The sequence below is a fragment of the Heptranchias perlo genome, chromosome 1 (assembly GCF_035084215.1).
Source record: "Heptranchias perlo isolate sHepPer1 chromosome 1, sHepPer1.hap1, whole genome shotgun sequence".
NCBI classification, from domain to species: Eukaryota; Metazoa; Chordata; class Chondrichthyes; order Hexanchiformes; family Hexanchidae; genus Heptranchias; species Heptranchias perlo.
The window spans coordinates 23,641,722-23,662,248 of NC_090325.1; the positions used below are offsets into that span (position 1 = coordinate 23,641,722).

Genomic DNA, 20,527 nt, shown 5'->3' on the forward strand with positions numbered 1-20,527 from the left:
TATAAAGGCCAACATTCAATTTGTCACCTTGATTATTTTCTGCACCTGTTCATGACACTTCAATGATCTATGTACCTGAACCCTTAAATCCCTTTGGACATCCACTGTTTTTAACTTTTTACCATTTAGTAAGTACCCTGTTCTATCCTTTTTTGATCCAAAGTGGATGACCTCACATTTGTCTACATTGAATTCCATTTGCCACAGTTTTGCCCATTCACCTAATCTATCAATATCGCTTTGTAATTTTATGTTTTCATCTACACTGCTTACAACGCCGCCAATCTTTGTGTCATCGGCAAACTTAGATATGAGACTTTTTATGCCTTCATCTAAGTCGTTAATAAATATTGTGAATAATTGAGGCCCCAAGACAGATCCCTGCGGGACTCCACTAGTCACATCCTGCCAATGTGAGTACCTTCCCATTATCCCTACTCTCTGTCGCCTTTCGCTCAGCCAACTTCCTAACCAAGTCTGTACTTTTCCCTTGATTCCGTGGGCTTCTATCTTAGCGAACAGTCTCTTATGTGGGACCTTATCAATTGCCTTCTGGAAGTCCATATAAATAACATCCATTGACATTCCCCTGTCCACTACTTTAGTCACCTCTTCAAAAAATTCAATCAGGTTTGTCAGGCATGACCTACCTTTCACAAATCCATGCTGGCTCTCTCTGATTTGCTGAAAATTCTCAGTGTTCAGTCACCCTATCCTTAATTATAGATTCCAGCATTTTCCCCACAACAGATGTTAGGCTAACTGGTCTATAATTCCCCGGTTTCCCTCTCTCTCCTTTCTTAAAAAGCAGTGTGACATGTGCAATTTTCCAATCTAGAGGGACAGTTCCTGAATCTAGAGAACTTTGAAAGATTATAGTTAGGGCATCCGCAATCTGCTCACCTACTTCCTTTAAAACCCTGGAATGGAAACCATCTGGTCCTGGGGATTTGTCACTCTTTAGTGCTATTATTTTCTTCATTAATGTTGCTTTACTTATGTTAATTTTATCGAGTCCTGTCCCCGATTCAATATAAGTTTTCTTGGGATTTCTGGCATGCTATCCTCTTTTTCGACTGTAAATACTGACGCAAAGTAATTGTTCAACATGTCTGCCATTTCCCCATTGTCAATGAAAATATCCCCACTTTCAGTTTTTAAGGGGCCAACACTGCTCCTGACCACCCTCTTTTTCCTAATATAACTATAAAAGTTCTTCGTATTGGTTTTGATATCCCTTGCGAGTTTCTTTTCATACTCTCTTTTTGTAGCCCTTACTGTCTGTTTTGTGACCCTTTGTTGATCTTTCTATCTTTCCCATTTGCCAGGATCTGTGCCATTTTTTGCCTTTTTGTATGCCCTTTCCTTATGTCTTATGCTGTCCCTTACCTCTTTAGTTGTCCATGGCTGTTTTTTTTGGCAAGTAGATTTCTTGCCCCTCAGGGGTATAAACCGATTCTGTATCACGTTAAATGTTTCTTTAAACATTTCCCGCTGATCATCAGTCGTTTTACCCATTAACAGATTTGCCCAGTTCACTGTGGACAGTCTCTGTCGCATCCCATTGAAGTCGGCCTTGCCCAAAACTAGAATCTTAGCAGCTGATTCACTTTTTTCCCTTTCAAACACTACATTGAACTCGATCATGTTATGTTCATGATGTGGAGATGCCGGTGATGGACTGGGGTTGACGAATGTAAGGAATCTTACAACACCAGGTTATAGTCCAACTGTTTTATTTGAAAATCACAAGCTTTCGGAGGCTTTCTCCTTCGTCAGGTGAGCGATGTTATGATCACTATTGGATAGATGTTCACACACAGTTAACTAAATCTGGTTCATTACTCATTACTAAATCTAGTATGGCTTGTCCACTTGTTGCCTCTCGGACATACTGCTGTGCAAAACTATCCCGGACACACTCAAGAAATTCACTACCTTTCTGACAATTGCTAGTCTGCTTTTCCCAATCTATGTGAAGGTTAAAGTCCCCCATTAAGGCCACTATGCCTTTCTTACACGCTTGTCTAATCTCTGCATTTATACAATCTAGCACTTCAGAGCTGCTGCCAGGGCTCCTATATACAACTCCCACTATAGTCTTAGATCCTTTCCTATTTCTCAATTCAACCCATAAGGTCTCTGTTGGCTGCTTACCTCTTGTTATACCCCCCTTTATCATTGAAGTGATTTCATCTCTAATCATTAAGGCTACTCCTCCCCCTCTTCCATTTTCCCTATCTCTCCTGTAGACCTTATAACCTGGTATAATTAGTTCCCAATCCTGACCATCCTGCAGCCAAGTCTCAGTAATAGCTATCATGTCATACCCTCTAATTTGAATTTGTACCTGTAGTTCATTTAATTTATTCCTTATACTCCGTGCATTTGTATATAGAACTCTTAGTTGGGCCACACACCCTAGCCTGACCTTCAGCTTTGATGCTGGGTTAATCGCCTTACGCCTTCTAGTTTTTATTTTATCTGTCGTGCCTAAAGTACACTTTCTTTCCGCTGCTCTACGCTTTTCCCTTTCCCTTGTTCTTGAACAACTGTTTGTACTATTTTGTATTGTAAATTTCCCCTGGGTCTTCCCCTCTCTTGCTGCTCTCAACTGTATTCCCTTCTGACTCCCCGCTCAGGTTCCCATCCCCCTGCCACTCTAGTTTAAATCTTCCCCAACAGCACAAGCAAACACCCCCGCGAGGACATTGGTCCCGGTCCTGCTCGGGTGTAACCCGTCCCGCTTGTACAGGTCCCACCTTCCCCAGAACCGGTCCCAATGTCCTAGGAATCTACATCCCTCCCTCCTACACCATCCCTGCAGCCACTATTCTCCTGTTCCTATACTCACTAGCACGTGGCACTGGTAGTAATCCTGAGATCACTACCTTTGAAGTCCTGCTTTTTAATTTATCTCCTAACTCCTTAAATTCACCTTGCAGGACCTCATCCCTTTTTTTTTAAACCTATGTCGTTGGTACCAATATGGATCACGACTACTGGCTGTTCACCCTCCCCCTCCAGAATGCCCTGCAGCTGTTCTGTGACATCCTTGACCCTCGCACCAGGGAGGCAACATACCATCCTGGAGTCACGTTTGCGGCTGCAGAAACGCCTATCTGTTCCCCTTACAATTGAATCCCCATCACTATAGCCCTGCCACTCTTCTTCCTCCCCTCCTGTGCAGCAGAGCCACCCGTGGTGCCCCAAACTTGGCTCTTGCTGCTTTCCCTGATAAGCCATCTCCCCCAACAGTATCCAAAACAGAATATCTGTTTGAGAGGGAGATGGCCCCAGGGGACTCCTGCTCTACCTGCCTAGTCCTTTTACTCTGCCTGGCGGTCACCCATTTCCTTTCTGCCTGCGTAATCTTTACATGCAGTGTGACCACCTCACTGAACGTGCTATCCACGATAGTCTCAGCATCGCGGATGCTCCACAGTGAATCCACCCACAGCTCCAGCTCCGAAATATGGTTATCCAGTAGCTGCAGCTGGACACACTTCCTGCACACATGATCGCCAGGGACACTGGTAGTGTCCATGATTTCCCATATAGTGCAGGAGGAGCATATCACGGGTGCGAGCTGTGCTGCCATGACTTTCCTTAGACTCTCAGACTCTCCTCCCGCTCTAGGGGTCTCCTTTTATACTGTGCTCACCTCTTGGACTCTCCTGCCTCACCTGTGACGTCGCACAGTAGTTGTCTCTTGTTGCAGGTCTGCTGCTGCTTTTATTCCCAATCTCAGTCTTCTACTCTCAGGTCCACTGCCGCTCTGGGGAAAATGTTAGGAAAAGCAAGGCAAAGCAGCACCTCCTTCCTCCACTTCACCGAATTCCCACACTTACCAAACTCTCAGCAGATCGCTCTGTCCTGCCGCACTCCGTGCTGTCGCACTGACATGCCCCTGTATTTCTACAGTTTGTGACTCAGATGAGTCAGGCCTGCCCCACCTTCAGATACCAGTTTAATCTAGCTAACCAATTAACTTACTACAGCAGCTCTCTCTGCTAAAGCCTGACAGAAACTTAAAAATTTAAACGTTAAAATTGAACTTAAACAGTTGAAAGCAATATACACTAGATTTTAAAGAGATTAACCCTTAAACTCCTTTCGCCAATCACCTTAAATCTATGTCCTCTGGTTCTTTATAAGCACTGGTTCTGGTCACCACGTTACAGGAAGGACGTAATTGCTCTGGAGAGAGTGCAGAGAAGATTTACAAGAATGTTGCCAGTGCTTGAAAATTGCAGCTACGAGGAGAGATTGGATAGGCTGGGGTTGTTTTCCTTGGAGCAGAGGAGGCTGAGGGGTGACTTGATTGAGGTGTACAAAATTATGATGGGCCCAGACAGAGTAGACAGGAAGTACCTGTTTCCCTCAGCAGATAGTTCAAGAACTAGAGGACACAGATTTAAGCTGATTGGTGGAAGGATTAGAGGGGACATGAGGAAAAATTTTACCCAGAGTGTGGAGGGTGTATGGAATTCGCTGCCCGAAATGGTGGTAAAGGCAGGGACCCTCAACTCTTTTTAAAAAGTACCTGGACCTGCAACTAAAGTGCTGTAAGCTGTGGGGCTACGGACCGGGTGCTGGAAGGTGGGATTAGAATGGGCACCTGGTTGTTCTTTGAACCGGCGCGGACACGATGGGCCGAATGGCCCCCTTCTGTGCTGTATCTTTTTTATGGTAATTGAGGCCAGATCCCGCAGTTATGCAGAAAATGTTGTGGCCTTGGTGCACTAACTATTGGCAACATTTGATGCAATAAGCAGCCTAAGAGAAAAATTGGTTTATTGTGCTGGACTTCAGACTAATGGAAGCCATTTTTAAGGTGTGCCCATCTCCAATTATATAGTTGGACATCTGTGGCACAGGTAAGTAAAAGTATTCCAGATAAAGTTATAGTAGTTACAGTAGGATATATTATAGAATCATAGAAAGGTTACAGCACGGAAGAACGCTATTCGGCCCATCAAGTCCGTGCCAACACTATGCAAGAGCAATCCAGCTAGTCCCACTCGCCTGCCCCAGCTCCATAGCCCTGCAAATGTTTTCCTTTCAAGTACTTATCCAGTTCCCTTTGAAGGCATTGATTGAATCAGCCTCCACCACCTCCTCGGGCAGGGCATTCCAGATCTTAACCACTTGCTGTGTAAAAAAGTTTTTCCTCATGTCGCCTTTGGTTCTTTTGCCAATCACCTTAAATCTATGTCCTCTGGTTCTTTACCCTTCCGCCAATGGGAACAGTATCTACTGTCTAGACCCTTCATAGTTTTGAAGACCTCTATCAAATATCCCCATAACCTTCTCTGCTCTAAGGAGAACAACCCCAGCTACTCCATTCGTTCCAGGTAACTAAAGTCCCTCATCCCTGGAATCACTAGTAAATCTCTTCTGCACCCTCTCTAAGGCCTTCACATCTTTCCTAAAGTGCGGTGCCCAGAATTGGACACAATACTCCAGTTGTGGCCAAACCAGTGTTTTATAAAGGTTCATCGTGACTTCCTTGCTTTTGTTCTCTATGCCTCTATTTATAAAGCACAGGATCCCGTATGCTTTTTTAACCGCATCCTCAACCTGACCTGCTACCTTCAACGATTTGTGTACATATACCCCCAGATCTCTGTTCCTGCACCCCTTTTAGAATTGTGTCCTTTAGTTTATATTGCCTCTCATTCTTCCTACCGAAATGTATCACCTCGCATTTTTCTGCGTTAAATTTCATCTGCCACGTGTCTGTCCATGCCACCAGCCTGTCTATATTTTCTTGAAGTCTATCACTAGCCTTCTCATTGTTCGCTACACTTCCAAGTTTTGTGTCGTCTGCAAATTTTGAAATTGTGGCCTGTACATCCAAGTCCAAGACATTAATATATATCAAGAAAAGCATTGGTCCTAGTACCGACCCCGGGGGAACAACACTGTACACCTCCCTCCAGTCCGAAAAACAACAGTTCACCACTACTCTGTTTCCTGTTTAGCCAATTCTGTATCCATGCTGCTACTGCCCCTTTTTATCCTACGAGCTTCAATCTTGATGACAAGCTTATTATGCGGCACTTTATCAAATGCCTTTTGGAAGTCCATATAAATGACATCAACTGCATTGCCCTCATCTACCCTCTCTGTTACCTCATCAAAAAAACTCTATCAAGTTAGTTCAACATGATTTGCCTTTAACAAATCGTGCTGGCTTTCCTTAATCAATCCACGCTTGTCCAAGTTACTGCTAATTTTGTCCCAGATTATCATTTCTAAAAGTTTCCCCACCACCGAGGTTAAACTGACTGGCCTTTAGTTGCTGGGTTTATTCTTAGACCCTTTTTCGAACAAGGGTGTAACATTTGCAATTCTCCAGTCCTCTGGCACCACCCCCGTATCTAAGGATGTTTGAAAGATTATGGCCAGTACTTCGCAATTTCCACTGTTCTTCCCTCATCCGTGGGATGCATCCCATCCGGACTGGGTGACTTATCTACTTTAAGTACAGCTAGCCTTTCTAGTACCTCCTTTTTATAATTTTTTAAAAAATGTTATGCTCCACTGATACTGTGGCACCACTTCTGATAGAAATAGAGTTGTTGCTGTTCTATTTATGCTGTGAACAGATTGGTGCACCAGTGGCAATACTTGAACATGTTTGAAGACACAAAAATTGCACACGTGTAGCACTTCAAAAGTCAGAAATGAATAACTGCTTGCTGACCTTATGCATGTGTAGTTGCTGAAAAGTTGTTCATGATACTTGTTATGCTTCTGGTAATGAAGCCTTGACAGTATTGGGGGAAGATCCTACAGGCTAGCAACGTAAAGATTGCATTGTTGAACCATATAGATGTGCTGGAAGCTCAGCCAGAGCAAAATATGGACTTTGGCAGCAAGTGCTGTCTTGCACATTTTGCAGCAGGGATGTAACAGGGTATTAGTCATAAATTAAATTTAAAGTAAAAGTAGAAAGGACAAGAATGAAAAGGATAATAAAGGGGGACAAAATTGGATAGGGGCTGTTTTTGGGCGTAGGTAGCGTGATGTGCTATTACCCCACGTCCAAATGCCCCTGCATAAGTTTCAGCACACCAGAGGACTTACCTGCAATCAGCATTCCATTCCAGGCCTTGTGTGTGGAATCAGTGCAATTCGTACTTTTCACCACCAGAGGGAGCTCAGTCTCAAAGGGAGGATGTTTCTTTGAAATATCTTAAAGGTAGCTGATACCTGTTATTTGCTGAATAACAGGTACCAGCTGTTGTTCAGCTAAAATAAAAGTCTACTGTCTGCACAGAGTGAGTGCAGAGATCAGAGATCACGTAAAACACAGATGCAGGTCCCATCCCTATGTTTACACACTGATGAGTTATGTTAAAACATTGAATAAAGGTTGCGCACTACTAAATCCCACATCCTCCATTCTGCATGCCAGACCTCACCAATGTGCTGATCTGAGTTGGTACCAAGCCTGCGAGAGTGCATGCACCAAGGTACTCTGCTGATGCACTAGAGACCTTGGTGCAAGAGGTGGACAGAAGGAGGGACATCCTATATCCGCAGGGGTGGGGTGGGGGCAAGAGGCCCTCCGGACATATATCCAAAAGGCAGTGGGAGGCGGCAGGGAACATGGATGCAGTGCAGGAAGGAGTTCAATGCTTTGACACGAGTGGTCAAGGTGAGTGAGGTCAATTGTCAAGTGGCGTCTCCTACCAACTGCACCGCGCACCACACCCCCCCCAATACCAACAAACTCTTTCCATCAGTACTCAACTCTTCCAACCAGATGCATCTTCCCATCCTTGTACGTTGCCACTGTTTCAAGCCGCCCACCCATAACTCAGATCACACACACTGGCAGCTATTCAACCATGACAGGCACGTAGTGCTTTCTTGCAGGAGAAGGTGGCACATATCAGCGGCAGTGGCATTTAGCCCCTTGAGCCTGTTCCGCCATTCAATGAGATCATGGTGGACCTGTGACCTAACTCCATATACCCGCCTTAGCCTCATATCCCTTAATACCCTTGGTTTGCAGAAATCTATCAATCTCGGATTTAACTTTCACAAGTGAGCTAGCATCAACTGCTGTCGACAGAAGAGCGTTCCAAACGTCTCCCACCCTTTGCGTGTAGAAGCATTTTCTAACTTCACTCTGCATGTCCTGGCTCTAATTGTTAGACTATGTCCCCGTGTTCTAGTATTCAGGTGTAGGAGACCTCCAAAAAACAGTTTCAAATGTCTTGGCAGCCAGAAGCAATAATCCAGCCACTAACCTGTAAATCCTGCATGGTCCCTTTAAATAGTGCCGGTGGGAGGACTTCCAGGCACTCTAAGACATGTTCAGATGGTCAGGGTTAAGACTGTGCATTGAGTTGAGTGTTAGACACCATTTTGGGACTTATCACTTTAAATCAGCGTTGCACACTGAAGCCATTTTCTCCCTATTTTACATGATTCCAGTGTGTGTTATCTGCGCCTGCGCTAACTCCTATACCAAGATAGCATCTGGCGCACGTCACGCTGGAAATGTGCGTGCGCATCCAAGACGCCATCTTAGATGTCGGAGAGGCCGTGTGCCGCCGAAGCAACAGGTGCTACACACCCCAATTTAGCACCCAAAGTGTTCAAAATGTTTTAAAATTTGTTTTAGTTTTGTAGTCTTAATATTCATAAACCTACTCCTGACATTTAGGTGTCTTGGCTATTGTAATACAGCGAAACCTTAACCTTAAATTACAGACACCTTAGGGACTAGCATCCGATCTCTTTTTTTGCAGGTAACCTTATTTTCAAAATGGTCTTTGATGTACTGTAAAATTTTCCCAACAATCTTGAAGAACCAACTGAGATTATGATCAGGACCTAAAAATGGCAGTGAAATTAAATAAATACTTTGGGCTTGAGTTTCGCACCCGCGATCGGGTGCGTTCGTGGCGGGGGGGGGCTGCGAAAATTGGGGATTCCCGGGGCAGGTCTGGAGCCCGGCTCCAACCCGCCCACTTCTGGATTTCCCCACTGACGTGCTGACATGCGCGCGCAGCCCCTGCATGTGGGATTAAAGCCGGCGGGGTGCCCCTTAAAGTACTTGAACAGGTACTTCAGGTTGTTTACAGAACTGATATTTTAGCAGGGATCAGATTTTGCAACCGACTGACGGTTTCCCGTACTGGGGGAAACACTCCCAGTTCAAATGGACGTGTTGCAGCCATCAGCCTGTGGCAGCTGCAAAGGTCCATTTGACAGTTGGGGGAGGGGGGAGACCCTCACTCATTGCAGGAGGCCACTCTCTCACTTTTACAAAGTTTGGCCTCCACCACCCTCCTCCTAACAACAAAATTCACCAACTTGCACACTTACCGCAGTGTCCAGACACATTTACTTACCTTGCAGACCCCCTCAGATGTACATCTTCCGGATGGGGGCCGCCGTAGCTGCAGTCATGACCTCCTCGGAGGGCGAATAGCATCACCAGCCTCGCCGGCTACACCGTCCACCTGTGACACGTGGAGCTCCACAACACAGTGCTGTGACACATCCACCTGCACAGCAGGAGGGAGGGCAACCGCAGAGAGAGATGCGTCGCAGAGGGCACTACCCTCGCCACAGGGTCCACAGACCGAGGCTCAGCTTCCTGGACCTCTCTGAGCAGCAGTGCACACGGAGGCTCAGAGTCACTCGACATGTCGTCGTGGACATCTGCAGCCTCCTTCATGCCGAGCTGCTCCCGGCTGGCCTGAGCACCATCTTCTTACCTGTCACTGTCAAAGTCACCACTGCCCTCAACAACTTCTCCCCATCGTTTCAGGGTGCAACCGGGGACATCGCCGACGTCTCTCAGTCGTCTGCACAAAAGAGCCCTGCAAATACACCTACACCCACTCTGCAGTGACACAATGGGTGGCATCAGTTGTGGGTCTTCATTGTGATCCTGAGGAGAGGGCATTATTGCACAAACCAGACAAGATTCGCAAAGACGTGGCAGTAGTGGTGCCAATATAGTATGTAATGTGAGTTGATCAGAAATTAAATATAAGTAAAAACCATGACAAACCCTCAAACACCCTTGTGCATCCCCTTCATGCTCACGACATGTTTGCCTTACACTTCCTACTGCACATATGTGATGCATGCCCTGTGGCTGCAGCACAGGTAGTGGCAGGTTGACTGTGAAAGAGATGCATGAGAGGGTAAGTATGGGTTAGAGCCATGAGATTGTATGAGGATTGGGTTGAGTGGTAGTGGCGGGATGAGTACTGGCGAGGTGGTTAAGTGCAGGTAAGATGAGGAGGTTTGAGTGGGTGTGAGGAGTGATGTGACAGAGTAGTGTTGGCTGTACAGAAGGAGATGTGGGGTGGGGGCGGTGATGAGGCAGACGGAGTGTAGGAGAATGAGTAAGTGTACTCACTTTGGCTGACCTATTTAGGTCATTGCAGCGCCTCCTGCACTGTATGCAGGTGGGCGATATGTTGGTGGTGCAGGCCTTGGTGGCAGAGGCAGGCCGCTTCCTCCCGCCCGCCCGCCGGGAGGAAGATCTCTGTCCTCCCCCTCCTCCTCACCCCATCTAATAAGAGCTGGAGTGAGGCATCATTAAACCTGGGAGCAGCCTTCCCCCTGGGCTGCTCCATGCTGTAATTTTTCCTATTTCCTGCAGCATCAGTCAGTGGAGGACTGCCCCTTTTAAATAGGGCTCCTCCAGCTGACAGACCTTACTGCGCATGGGCAGACCGCCCGCCGCGCAGCTTAGCAGCGGGGAACCCGGAAGAACAGGTAAGTGGATCCAATTAGCCTGCAATTGCATGCGGAGCAGACTGATTTCACCGGGTGCGTTACCCACGCGCCCAATCGACCCCCCCGCCACGAACCCGCCACCCTGGTAATATCGAGCCCTTTGTGTCTGTCTTCACAGAAGAAGACACAAAAAACCTCCCAGAAATACTAGAGAACCAAAGGTCTGGCGAGAATGAGGAATGGAAAGAAATTAGTATTCGTTAAAAAAAAAATAGTACTAGGGAAATTAATGGGACTTAAAGTCGATAAATCCCAAAGACCTGATGATCTACAACCCAGGGTTTTGAAAGAGGTGGCTGTAGAGATAGTGGATGCATTGGTTGTCATCTTCCAAAATCCTATAGATTCTGGAATGGTTCCTGCAGATTGGAGGGTAGCAAATGTAACCCCACTATTTAAGAAAGGAGCAAGAGTGAACTACAGACCTATTAGCCTGACATCAGTAGTAGGGAAAATGCTAGAATCTATTATAAAGGATGTGAAAACAGGACACTTAGGCAATAATAATAGGATTTGGCAGAGTCAACATGGATTTATGAAAGGGAAATCATGTTTGCCAAACCTGTTGGAGTTCTTTGAGGATGTAACTAATAGAATAGATAAGGGGGAACCAGTGGCTGTGGTGTATTTGGATTTTCAGAAGGCTTTCGATAAGGTCCCACACAGGAGGTTGCTGAATAAAGTTAGAGCACATGGAATTGGGGGTAATATAGTGGCATGGATTGAGAATTGCTTAACAGACAGAAAACGAGAGAGTAGGAATAAACAGGTCTTTTTCAGGTTGGCGGACTGTGACTAGTGGGGTACCGCAGGGATCGGTGCTTGGGGCCCCAGCTATTCACAATCTATATCAATGATTTGGACGAGGGGACCAAATGTAATATTTCCACGTTTGCTGCTGACACTATACTAGGTGGGAATGTGAGTTGTGAGGAGGATGCAAAGGGGCTTCTAGGGGATATAGACAGGCTAAGTGAGTGGGCGAGAACGTGGCAGATGGAATATAATGTGGAAAAATGTGAAGTTATCTACTTTGGTAGGAAAAACAGAAATGCAGAGTATTTTTTAAATGGTGAGAGATTAGGAAATTTTGATGTACAAGAATATCCAGGTCCCTTTGAACATGAGTCACTGAAAGCTAACATGCAGGTGCAGCAAGCAATTAGGAATGCAAATGGTGCGTTGGCCTTTTACAAGAGGATTTGAGTGCAGGAGTAAAGATGTCTTACTGCAATTATATAGGGCCTTGGTGAGACTGCACCTGGAGTATTGTGTACAATTTTGGTCTCCTTACCTAAGAAAAGATATAATTGCCATAGAGGGAGTGCAATGAAGGTTCACCAGATTGTTTCCTGGGATGGCGGGATTGTCGTATGAGGAGAGATTGAGTAGACTAGGCCTGTATTCTATAGAGTTTAGAAGAATGAGAGGTGATCTCATTGAAACATACAAAATTCTTAAAGGGCTCGACAGGGTAGATGCAAGGAGGAGGTTTCCCCTGGCTGGGGAGTCTAGAACCAGGGGTCACAGTCTCAGAATAAAGGGTAGGCCGTTTAAGACTGAGATGATGAGAAATTTCTTCAGAGGGTGGTGACTCTTTGGAATTCTCTACCCCAGAGGGCTGTGGATGCTTAGTCATTGAGTATATTCAAAACAGAGATTGATAGATTTCTAGATATTAAAGGCATCAAGGGATATGGGGATAGTGCAGGAAAATGGCGTTGAGGTAGAAGATCAGCCATATCCTTGTTGAATGGAGGAGCAGGCTCAAGGGGCCGGATGGCCTATTCCTGCTCCTATTTCTTATGTTCTTATCAGCTGCAACAATATTAAGAATCCCCCTCCCACACAACAGCATTCAGCTCTGTTCATTTAACAGTTTTGCAGTCTAAATTCCCATTTCGTTTCAAACTGCTGTCACTTGGAGCAGTGTAACTTTAGGAATGAACTGAGTCTCTCACTTTTACTTACCAGCATTAGGGTAATCACAGGACTAGAAAAGGGGGAAATGTGATGACAGGTTGTGCCGGTATAATGAAGCTTCCAAAGGCAAGTCTTAGAACGGATTGAGAACACTTGGGAGGGAAAACACAACAGGTCATATTATGTGCAAGAGTGAAACTGTAGTTTTCTGGTTGAGCAGTGAGTCTGCAGGAAGACTGACTGATAGCTGGGACTCTCAGGCATGTCTATCACTTTATAGAGCAACAGAAAGACCCGGGACAGCCATCCATCTTCACTCCCCAAAGCCAAAGGTCCTCAAAAAAGTGGATCCATGATCAGAAGCTGAGGGAAAGAAGTCAGTGGCAGGGTTAGAGACTAGAATTTCCTGGACCTCCCAACCCTTTGAGGGTTTTGTGTTGAGTGCTCCCTGATCATGTGTGGACAGTGGAATATTGGGGCAGCACTTCCTTTTGCAGTGGAATCCCAGGTCGCTTTGGATGCCATTTGTAATATTAGTCAGAGCGGATGTCATTTGTGACTTTAGTTAGGGCCGTTTCAGTGCTGTTACAGGGACAAAAACCTGATTGGAGAAATTCACACATGGAGTTGCAAGAAAGATGGGCTTGGATTTGGGAAGCGATGACGCGTTCAAGAACTTTTGAGGAAAACGAGGTTGGAGATGGGACGGTAACTTACAAGGACAGAGGGGCCGAGAGTGGGTTTTCTGAGGTGGGGGGGGGGGGGGGTGGGGGTGGGGGAAGGAATGACGATGGCAGTTTTGAAAGTGAAAGGGACAGTACCCGTGGAGAGAGAACCCTTTAACAACATCAGCCAGCATGGGAGCCAGGAACGGAAGTTAGATAGTCAGTAGTTTAGTAGGAATGAATTCATGGGAGTAGGAGGTGGGTCTCATGGCCAAGATGAGCTAGGACAGGGCATCAGGGGATAGGAGCGAAACTGCTTCGCATCCAAGGCAAGCCCTATCCTGTTCTCACCTTGGGAAGATTTCCCCTGTGCACTACATGCAACAAAAGCATAAACCCATTTATGAAGAACAGGTGTATGATTTTGCAGGGGTTGCTAGACGTTAATAAGGATTAGATATTCTGGATGACTTTTTCCTCAACTAGGATGCTGAGCAACCCATGCTGCTTGCTGCCCTGGCAGGTCAGCAACTCAGTGTATTGAAACTGGGATCTCCTTGCTCTCTATTACTCAGTTTCTCATCAAATTTGTTGAGCCATTGGATGAGCTGTCCCTCTCATTTTAGGATTGTATGGTATTTTGGTAGAACTTTCCTTTTTGTTTTATTTTATGTCTTGATTGCCTGTGATCTCTTGCTCATCAGTAAGGTGAAATGTTCTCAGCAGTCAGATGTCTTTTCATTTTGGCAATATTTCCCAAGCACAAGAAAAATACACCTCTTGAAAATCAATTTCTATGTACATATTTGCTAGTACTGCCAAAACTATTTTTATCCACATCCTTTTTGCTTATAATTTTTCACTTCTCTGTCAGAAGAAACATTCCTTTCGAAAGATCAAAAGATTCACTTTAAGGGTTGTTCAGCTAATGAACTAGCTTGGCTGCAATTGCCACTGAATAGGATAGCTAAATTTATCACTTAACCAAAAGTAGAAAGTGCTGTTAGCAGTTTCTACTGTGCTAGAAAGAAGAAAGAACTTGCTTTAATATTACACCTTCCACATTCTCAGGACGTCCAAAGCACTTCTCAGCTAATGAATTACTTTTGACATGGCAGTCAGTTTGTACACAGGAAGATCCCACAAAGCATTAATGCCACAGCTGGAGTACTGTGTGCAGTTCTGGTCGCCACACTACAGGAAGGATGTGATCGCTTTGGAGAGGGTGCAGAGGAGATTCACCAGGATGTTACCAGGGCTGGAGCGCTTCAGCTATGAAGAGAGACTGGGAAGATTGGGTTTGTTTTCCTTGGAGCAGAGGAGGCTGAGGGGGGACATGATTGAGGTGTACAAAATTATGAGGGGCACAGATAGGATGGATACTAAGGAGCTTTTTCCCTTCGTTGAGGGTTCTATAACAAGGGGACATAGATTCAAGGTAAAAGGCGGGAGGTTTAGAGGGGATTTGAGAAAGAACTTTTTCACCCAGAGGGTGGTTGGAGTCTGGAACTCACTGCCTGAAAGGGTTGTGGCGGCAGGAACCCTCACAACATTCAAGAAGCATTTGGATGAGCACTTGAAATGCCATAGCATGCAAGGCTACGGACCAAATGCTGGAATATGGGATTAGAGTAGACAGGGCTGATGGCCGGCGCGGACACGATGGGCCGAAGGGCCTCGATCCGTGCTGTATAACTCTATGACTCTGAGATAAATGACCAGTTAATCTGTTTTAATGATGTTGATTGAGGAATAAATGTTGGCCAAGACAATGGAAGAGCTCCCCCGCTCTTCAAATAGTGTCATGGGATCTTTTATGCCCACCTGAAAGGGCAGGCGGGATCTGAGTTTAACATCTCATTTGAAAAAGAACATCTCCAAGAATGCAGCACTCCCATGGTACTGCACTGAGGTATAATCCTAGATTATATACTTGAGTTTTTGGGTCTTAACTGACAACCTCCTGACTCAAATTACCACTGAGCTAAGGCTGATACTTTTCCACTTTGACAAGCCAGATCTCTTTGTATGAGGAAGAATATACACATTTTTTCCCCCTTAATTATGAGCATCAGACTGGTTCTCTTATTATATTGGCTGTAAGAGCCATGCAATTTCATGATACTCGATGAAGTATGACTTGTATATTGAGATACTTGGAACTAAATATATCATTGTAGCTTGAGCCCTATTAGTGGCATTTTGAGAAATGTTCATACAGCCTTTGTTGATATGGATATACATCTAATTGGTTGTGGTTTATTTTCATAGGTTCACTACCTTGATTGTGTTATGTTTGTTTGGCCTTGGAACTCTCAACCCATTTCTGCACCAGGACTCTGTGAAAGATGACATATGGAGCTTGTACACGGTGAATCTGGAAAAAATTGAGGTGTGAGCTTTTGTCCACATTTAGGAATGTATCCACAACCATGTTTAAAACTTCTGTAACCATTGTGTGGGTTTTTGCAAGTATTTAGTTTTGAAATTGTTCAGAAAAAAATTCTACGGTACGTTTATATCCATATACCACGTTAAATAAACTTTGCCTGGGGATTGATGTACTTGTGTCAAACTTTTTGTTGGGATGGGGATCAAGAAGGCAAGGGCCTAAACCCTACGATTATTCTAACTTGTAGAAACTTGTTTAAGACCATGATAACCATTAGTTCTCCCATAACTGCTATCTTTCTTCAGTTAAACTCTTATTACTATAACTTATTGTTGCAGATTGGGAGATGGTTACATGTGAGGTATCCCAGGATCGATGTGGGTATTCCACCTCGATTGCACTACCCATTCTAGTTTGGTGTCATTTGCAAATTATACTAATTTCCATAGATTTTTTGAATCCAAGTCATTGATGTTAATTAGAAACAGTAGTGGCCCCAGCACTGAGCTCTGGGCATGCCACTCAGTACTTCCTCCCACCCCAACATAATTCCTCTAATGTCTGTTGTTTTCTACCTTTCAGTCAATGTCTTAACCAGTCCCAAGATTTTACCTGAATCGCCACAGCTTTGAGTTTAACTACTAGACTTTTGTGTGGAACTTTGTCAAATGCCTTTTTGAAATCTAGCTTTCTACAACCCACATGGGTTGTTTCCTTAAAGTCAAGGAGGTTGGACAGACAGGATCTTTTCCCCTTTGAAGACATGCAGACATCTGTTTAGTAAATTATGCAGTGGCCCCAGTTGGCTTCAACCACAAATTCAAACATTCTTCTTTTAAATTATTTATTAAAGAAAATTAGAAACCAGAATGGCTTGAACACTGACCTCTATGGGACTCTGCTGGCAACCAGTTTCTATTCTGACACTTCCCCATTCACCGCTACCATTTGATGTCTACCTTTCAGCCATACATTAATCCTACCTAATACTTCAACAAGGTGGATGCCCATGGAATAGATGGCAGTCAACTTGCTGTGTGGAATAGGGTCAGCTGCCTTCCAGCAATCCAGATGGATAACATCCATTGCCTCAGAAAAAAATCAACTAAATTAGTCAGACATGACCTGTCCCTTCGGTACTTATCCTGGCTCTCTCTAATAGGACCCTGTCCTCTCAGGTGATCCCTTGTGCTAGCCTCCATCAAATTCTCAAATACTTAAAATTGAGATAAGGTTCACAGTTCTGTAACTTGACAATTCAGTTTTTAAAGATGGCGGTCTTATTTGCTACTTTCCAATCCATTGGAATGTTTCCTGATACCAATGATCTTTGAAAGACATCTGTGGGGATTTGCATTCTCCTCAGCTAAATCCACAAGCAGCCTTGGATGGAAATGGTCAGTGCCTGGAGCCTTGTTTACCTTCAGCTTCCTAAACCTTTCTACGACATGTCCCTTGTGATAGTAGGGGTTTCCACTCTGCTCTCCTTTCAGTGTTTTTTAAAAGTCACTTAATGATTTAGTAATTCTGTCACTTCCATGTCCTCAGACACCACTTTCCCAGTGCTATTGGTAAAGGGTCCAATATCTCTCTTAACCTCTCTCTCTTACTCCTATAGTAATTAAACCTACAAAGCCTTCAACCCAATGCTTGACAGCAGTAAAAAAAAACAAATAAATTGCTAGTTGTATGAACTGAGACAAATGTATTATTGGTATACAAGATATTGGTCAGAATCCATTTGGAGTACTTGGTACAGTTCTGCTCACCAAATCATAGGAACAGCATTATTCTCCTTGATTAAGTATGGAGGCTAGCAAACAAGACGATTCTGGTTATTAAGACTTTAATTTATAAGGAAAGGTTAAGGAAGTTGGGTTTGTTTTCTTTGAAAAAGATTAAGGTTACAAATTTTTAAGATTGTGAAGAATTAATGAAAAGTTGGTGGAAGCAAGTAGTTTAATATGAGAAAGGTTCAAGTATGGATTACAGTATCGGGGAACGCAAATTAGAAATTAGAAGGGAAGTCACGTAACCCTCTTTCTCCCAAAAAGTGATAGACTTGTGCATCAAGTTACAGGGAATGGTTATAGAGGTAAATAGAAAAATTGGATTTAAGAGGCAATTAGACTCATTGGTGGAGAAAGGATTGAGGATATGTTGAGAAGTCAAGTTTCTGTTGCCATTCCTAAAATTTCTAATGTTAGGAACATAGGAACAGGAGCAGGCCATTCAGCCCTTCGTGTCTGCTCCGCTATTTGATAAGATCATGGCTGATCTGTGATCTAACTCCATATGCCTGCCTTTGGCCCACATCCCTTAATACCTTTGGTTGCCAAAAAGCTATCTATCTCAGATTTAAATTTAGCAATTGAGCTAGTATCAATTACCGTTTGCGGAAGAGTGTGTCAAACTTCTACAACCTTTTGTGCGTAGAAATGTTTTCTAATCTCGCTCTTGAAAGGTTTTTAGACTGTGCCCCCTACTCCTAGAATCCCCAACCAGCGGAAATAGTTTCTCTCTATCCACCCTATCCGTTCTCCTTAATATCTTATAAACTTCGATCAGATCACCCCTTAACCTTCTAAACTCTAGAGAATACAAACCCATTTTGTGTAATCTCTCCTTGTAACTTAACCCTTGAAGTCCGGGTATCATTCTAGTAAACCTATGCTGCACTCCCTCCAAGGCCAATATGTCCTTCCGAAGGTGCGGTGCCCAGAACTGCTCACAGTACTCCAGGTGCGGTCTAACCAGGGTTTTGTATAGCTGCAGCATAACTTCTGCCCCCTTGTACTCTAGTCCTCTAGATATAAAGGCCAGCATTCTATTAGCCTTATTGATTATTTTCTGCACCTGTTCATGACACTTCAATGATCTATGTACCTGAACCCCTAAGTCCCTTTGGACATCCATTGTTTTTAACTTTTTACCATTTAGAAAGTACCCTGTTCTATCCTTTTTTTGATCCAAAGTGGATGACCTCACATTTGTCTACATTGAATTCCATTTGCCATAGTTTTGCCCATTCACCTAATCTATCAATATCGCTTTGTAATTTTATGTTTTCATCTACACTGCTTACAATGCCACCAATCTTTGTGTCATCGGCAAACTTAGATATGAGACTTTCTATGCCTTCATCTAAGTTGTTAATAAATATTGTGAATAATTGAGGCCCCAAGACAGATCCCTGCGGGACTCCACTAGTCACACCCTGCCAATGTGAGTACCTACCCATTATTCCTACTCTCTGTCGCCTTTCGCTCAGCCAATTTCCTAACCAAGTCTGTACTTTTCCCTCGATTCCGTGGGCTTCTATCTTAGCTAACAGTCTCTTATGTGGGACCTTATCAAATGCCTTCTGGAAGTCCATATAAATAACATCCATTGACATTCCCCTGACCACTACTTTAGTCACCTCTTCAAAAAATTCAATCAGGTTTGTCAGGCACGACTTACCTTTCACAAATCCATGCTGGCTCTCTCTGATTAACTGAAAATTCTCGAGGTGTTCAGTCACCCTATCCTTAATTATGGACTCCAGCATTTTCCCCACAACAGATGTTAGGCTAACTGGTCTATAATTCCCTGGTTTCCCTCTCTCCTTTCTTAAAAAGCGGAGTGACATGTGCAATTTTCCATTCTGGAGGGACAGTTCCTGAATCTAGAGAACTTCAAAAGATTATAGTTAGGGCATCTGCAATGTGCTCACCTACTTTCTTTTTAAAACCCTGGGATGGAAACCATCTGGTCCTGGGATTTGCCGCTCTTTAGTGCTATTATTTTCTTCATTACTGTTGCTTTACTTGTATTAATTTTATCGAGTCCTGTCCCCGATTCAATATTAGTTTTCTTGGGATTTCCGGCATGCTATCCTCTTTTTCGACTGTAAATACTGACGCAAAGTGATTGTTCAACATGTCTGCCATTTCCCCATTGTCAATGACAATATCCCCAATTTCAGTTTTTAAGGGGCCAACGCTGCTCCTGACCCCACCCTCTTTTTCCTAATGTAACTGTAAAAGTTCTTCGTATTGGTTTTGATATCCCTTGCAAGTTTCTTTTCATACTCTTTTTGTAGCTCTTACTATCTGTTTTGTGACCCTTTGTTGATCTTTGTATCTTTCCTATTCGCTAGGATCTGTGCCATTTTTGCCTTTTTGTATGCCCTTTCCTTATGTCTTATGCTGTCCCTTACCTCTTTAGTTGTCCATGGCTGTTTGTTTTGGCAAGTAGAGTTCTTGCCCCTCGGGATATGAACCGAATCTGTATCACGTTAAATGTTTCTTTAAACATATCCCACTGATCATCAGTCGTTTTACCCATTAACAGATTTGCCCAGTTTACTGTGGACATTCTGTGTCTCATCCCATTGAAGTCAGCCATACCCATGTTCTTACTGATGTTCGTATGTTGATTTGTTAGGCATGTATTAAGGTTGGGGAAAAAAGTTTTCTGCAGTCACCTGTCTCTAAGGTTTCAAGGTGATAGAGATTTCAGGTTACTAATATATTTTTCAATTACCCAGTTTGGAGCCAGAAAATTTAATCCATGGCACAATCAATGAAGCCGTTGACTGGTTAGTGTGCTCAATGTCGAGGAGGAAACCAGTTGGTTTGGCCAATGACTCTGAGCTTGGTTTCAACATCAAGAGGATCATTGTGCTTGGTCTCACTGTTGTACTTACCTAATCTGGGCAAATTGTCTGGTCTGTATAATGGGAGGTATCATTGACCTTGAGATTTCAGTAGTCCTTAACAAC

The 20,527-nt window shown here is 44.1% G+C and overlaps 1 protein-coding gene across 1 annotated transcript in view; it reads left to right on the plus strand.

The window, feature by feature from the left end:
* The window catches only part of LOC137320687 (lactosylceramide alpha-2,3-sialyltransferase-like), a 142,332-nt gene that overhangs the window by 66,666 nt on the left and 55,139 nt on the right, over window positions 1–20,527 (plus strand). Inside the window, exon 3 of the mRNA XM_067982373.1 lies at window positions 15,642–15,762. Within this exon, the coding sequence (XP_067838474.1) occupies window positions 15,642–15,762 (121 nt within the window). The remainder of the gene's footprint in view (window positions 1–15,641; window positions 15,763–20,527) is intronic.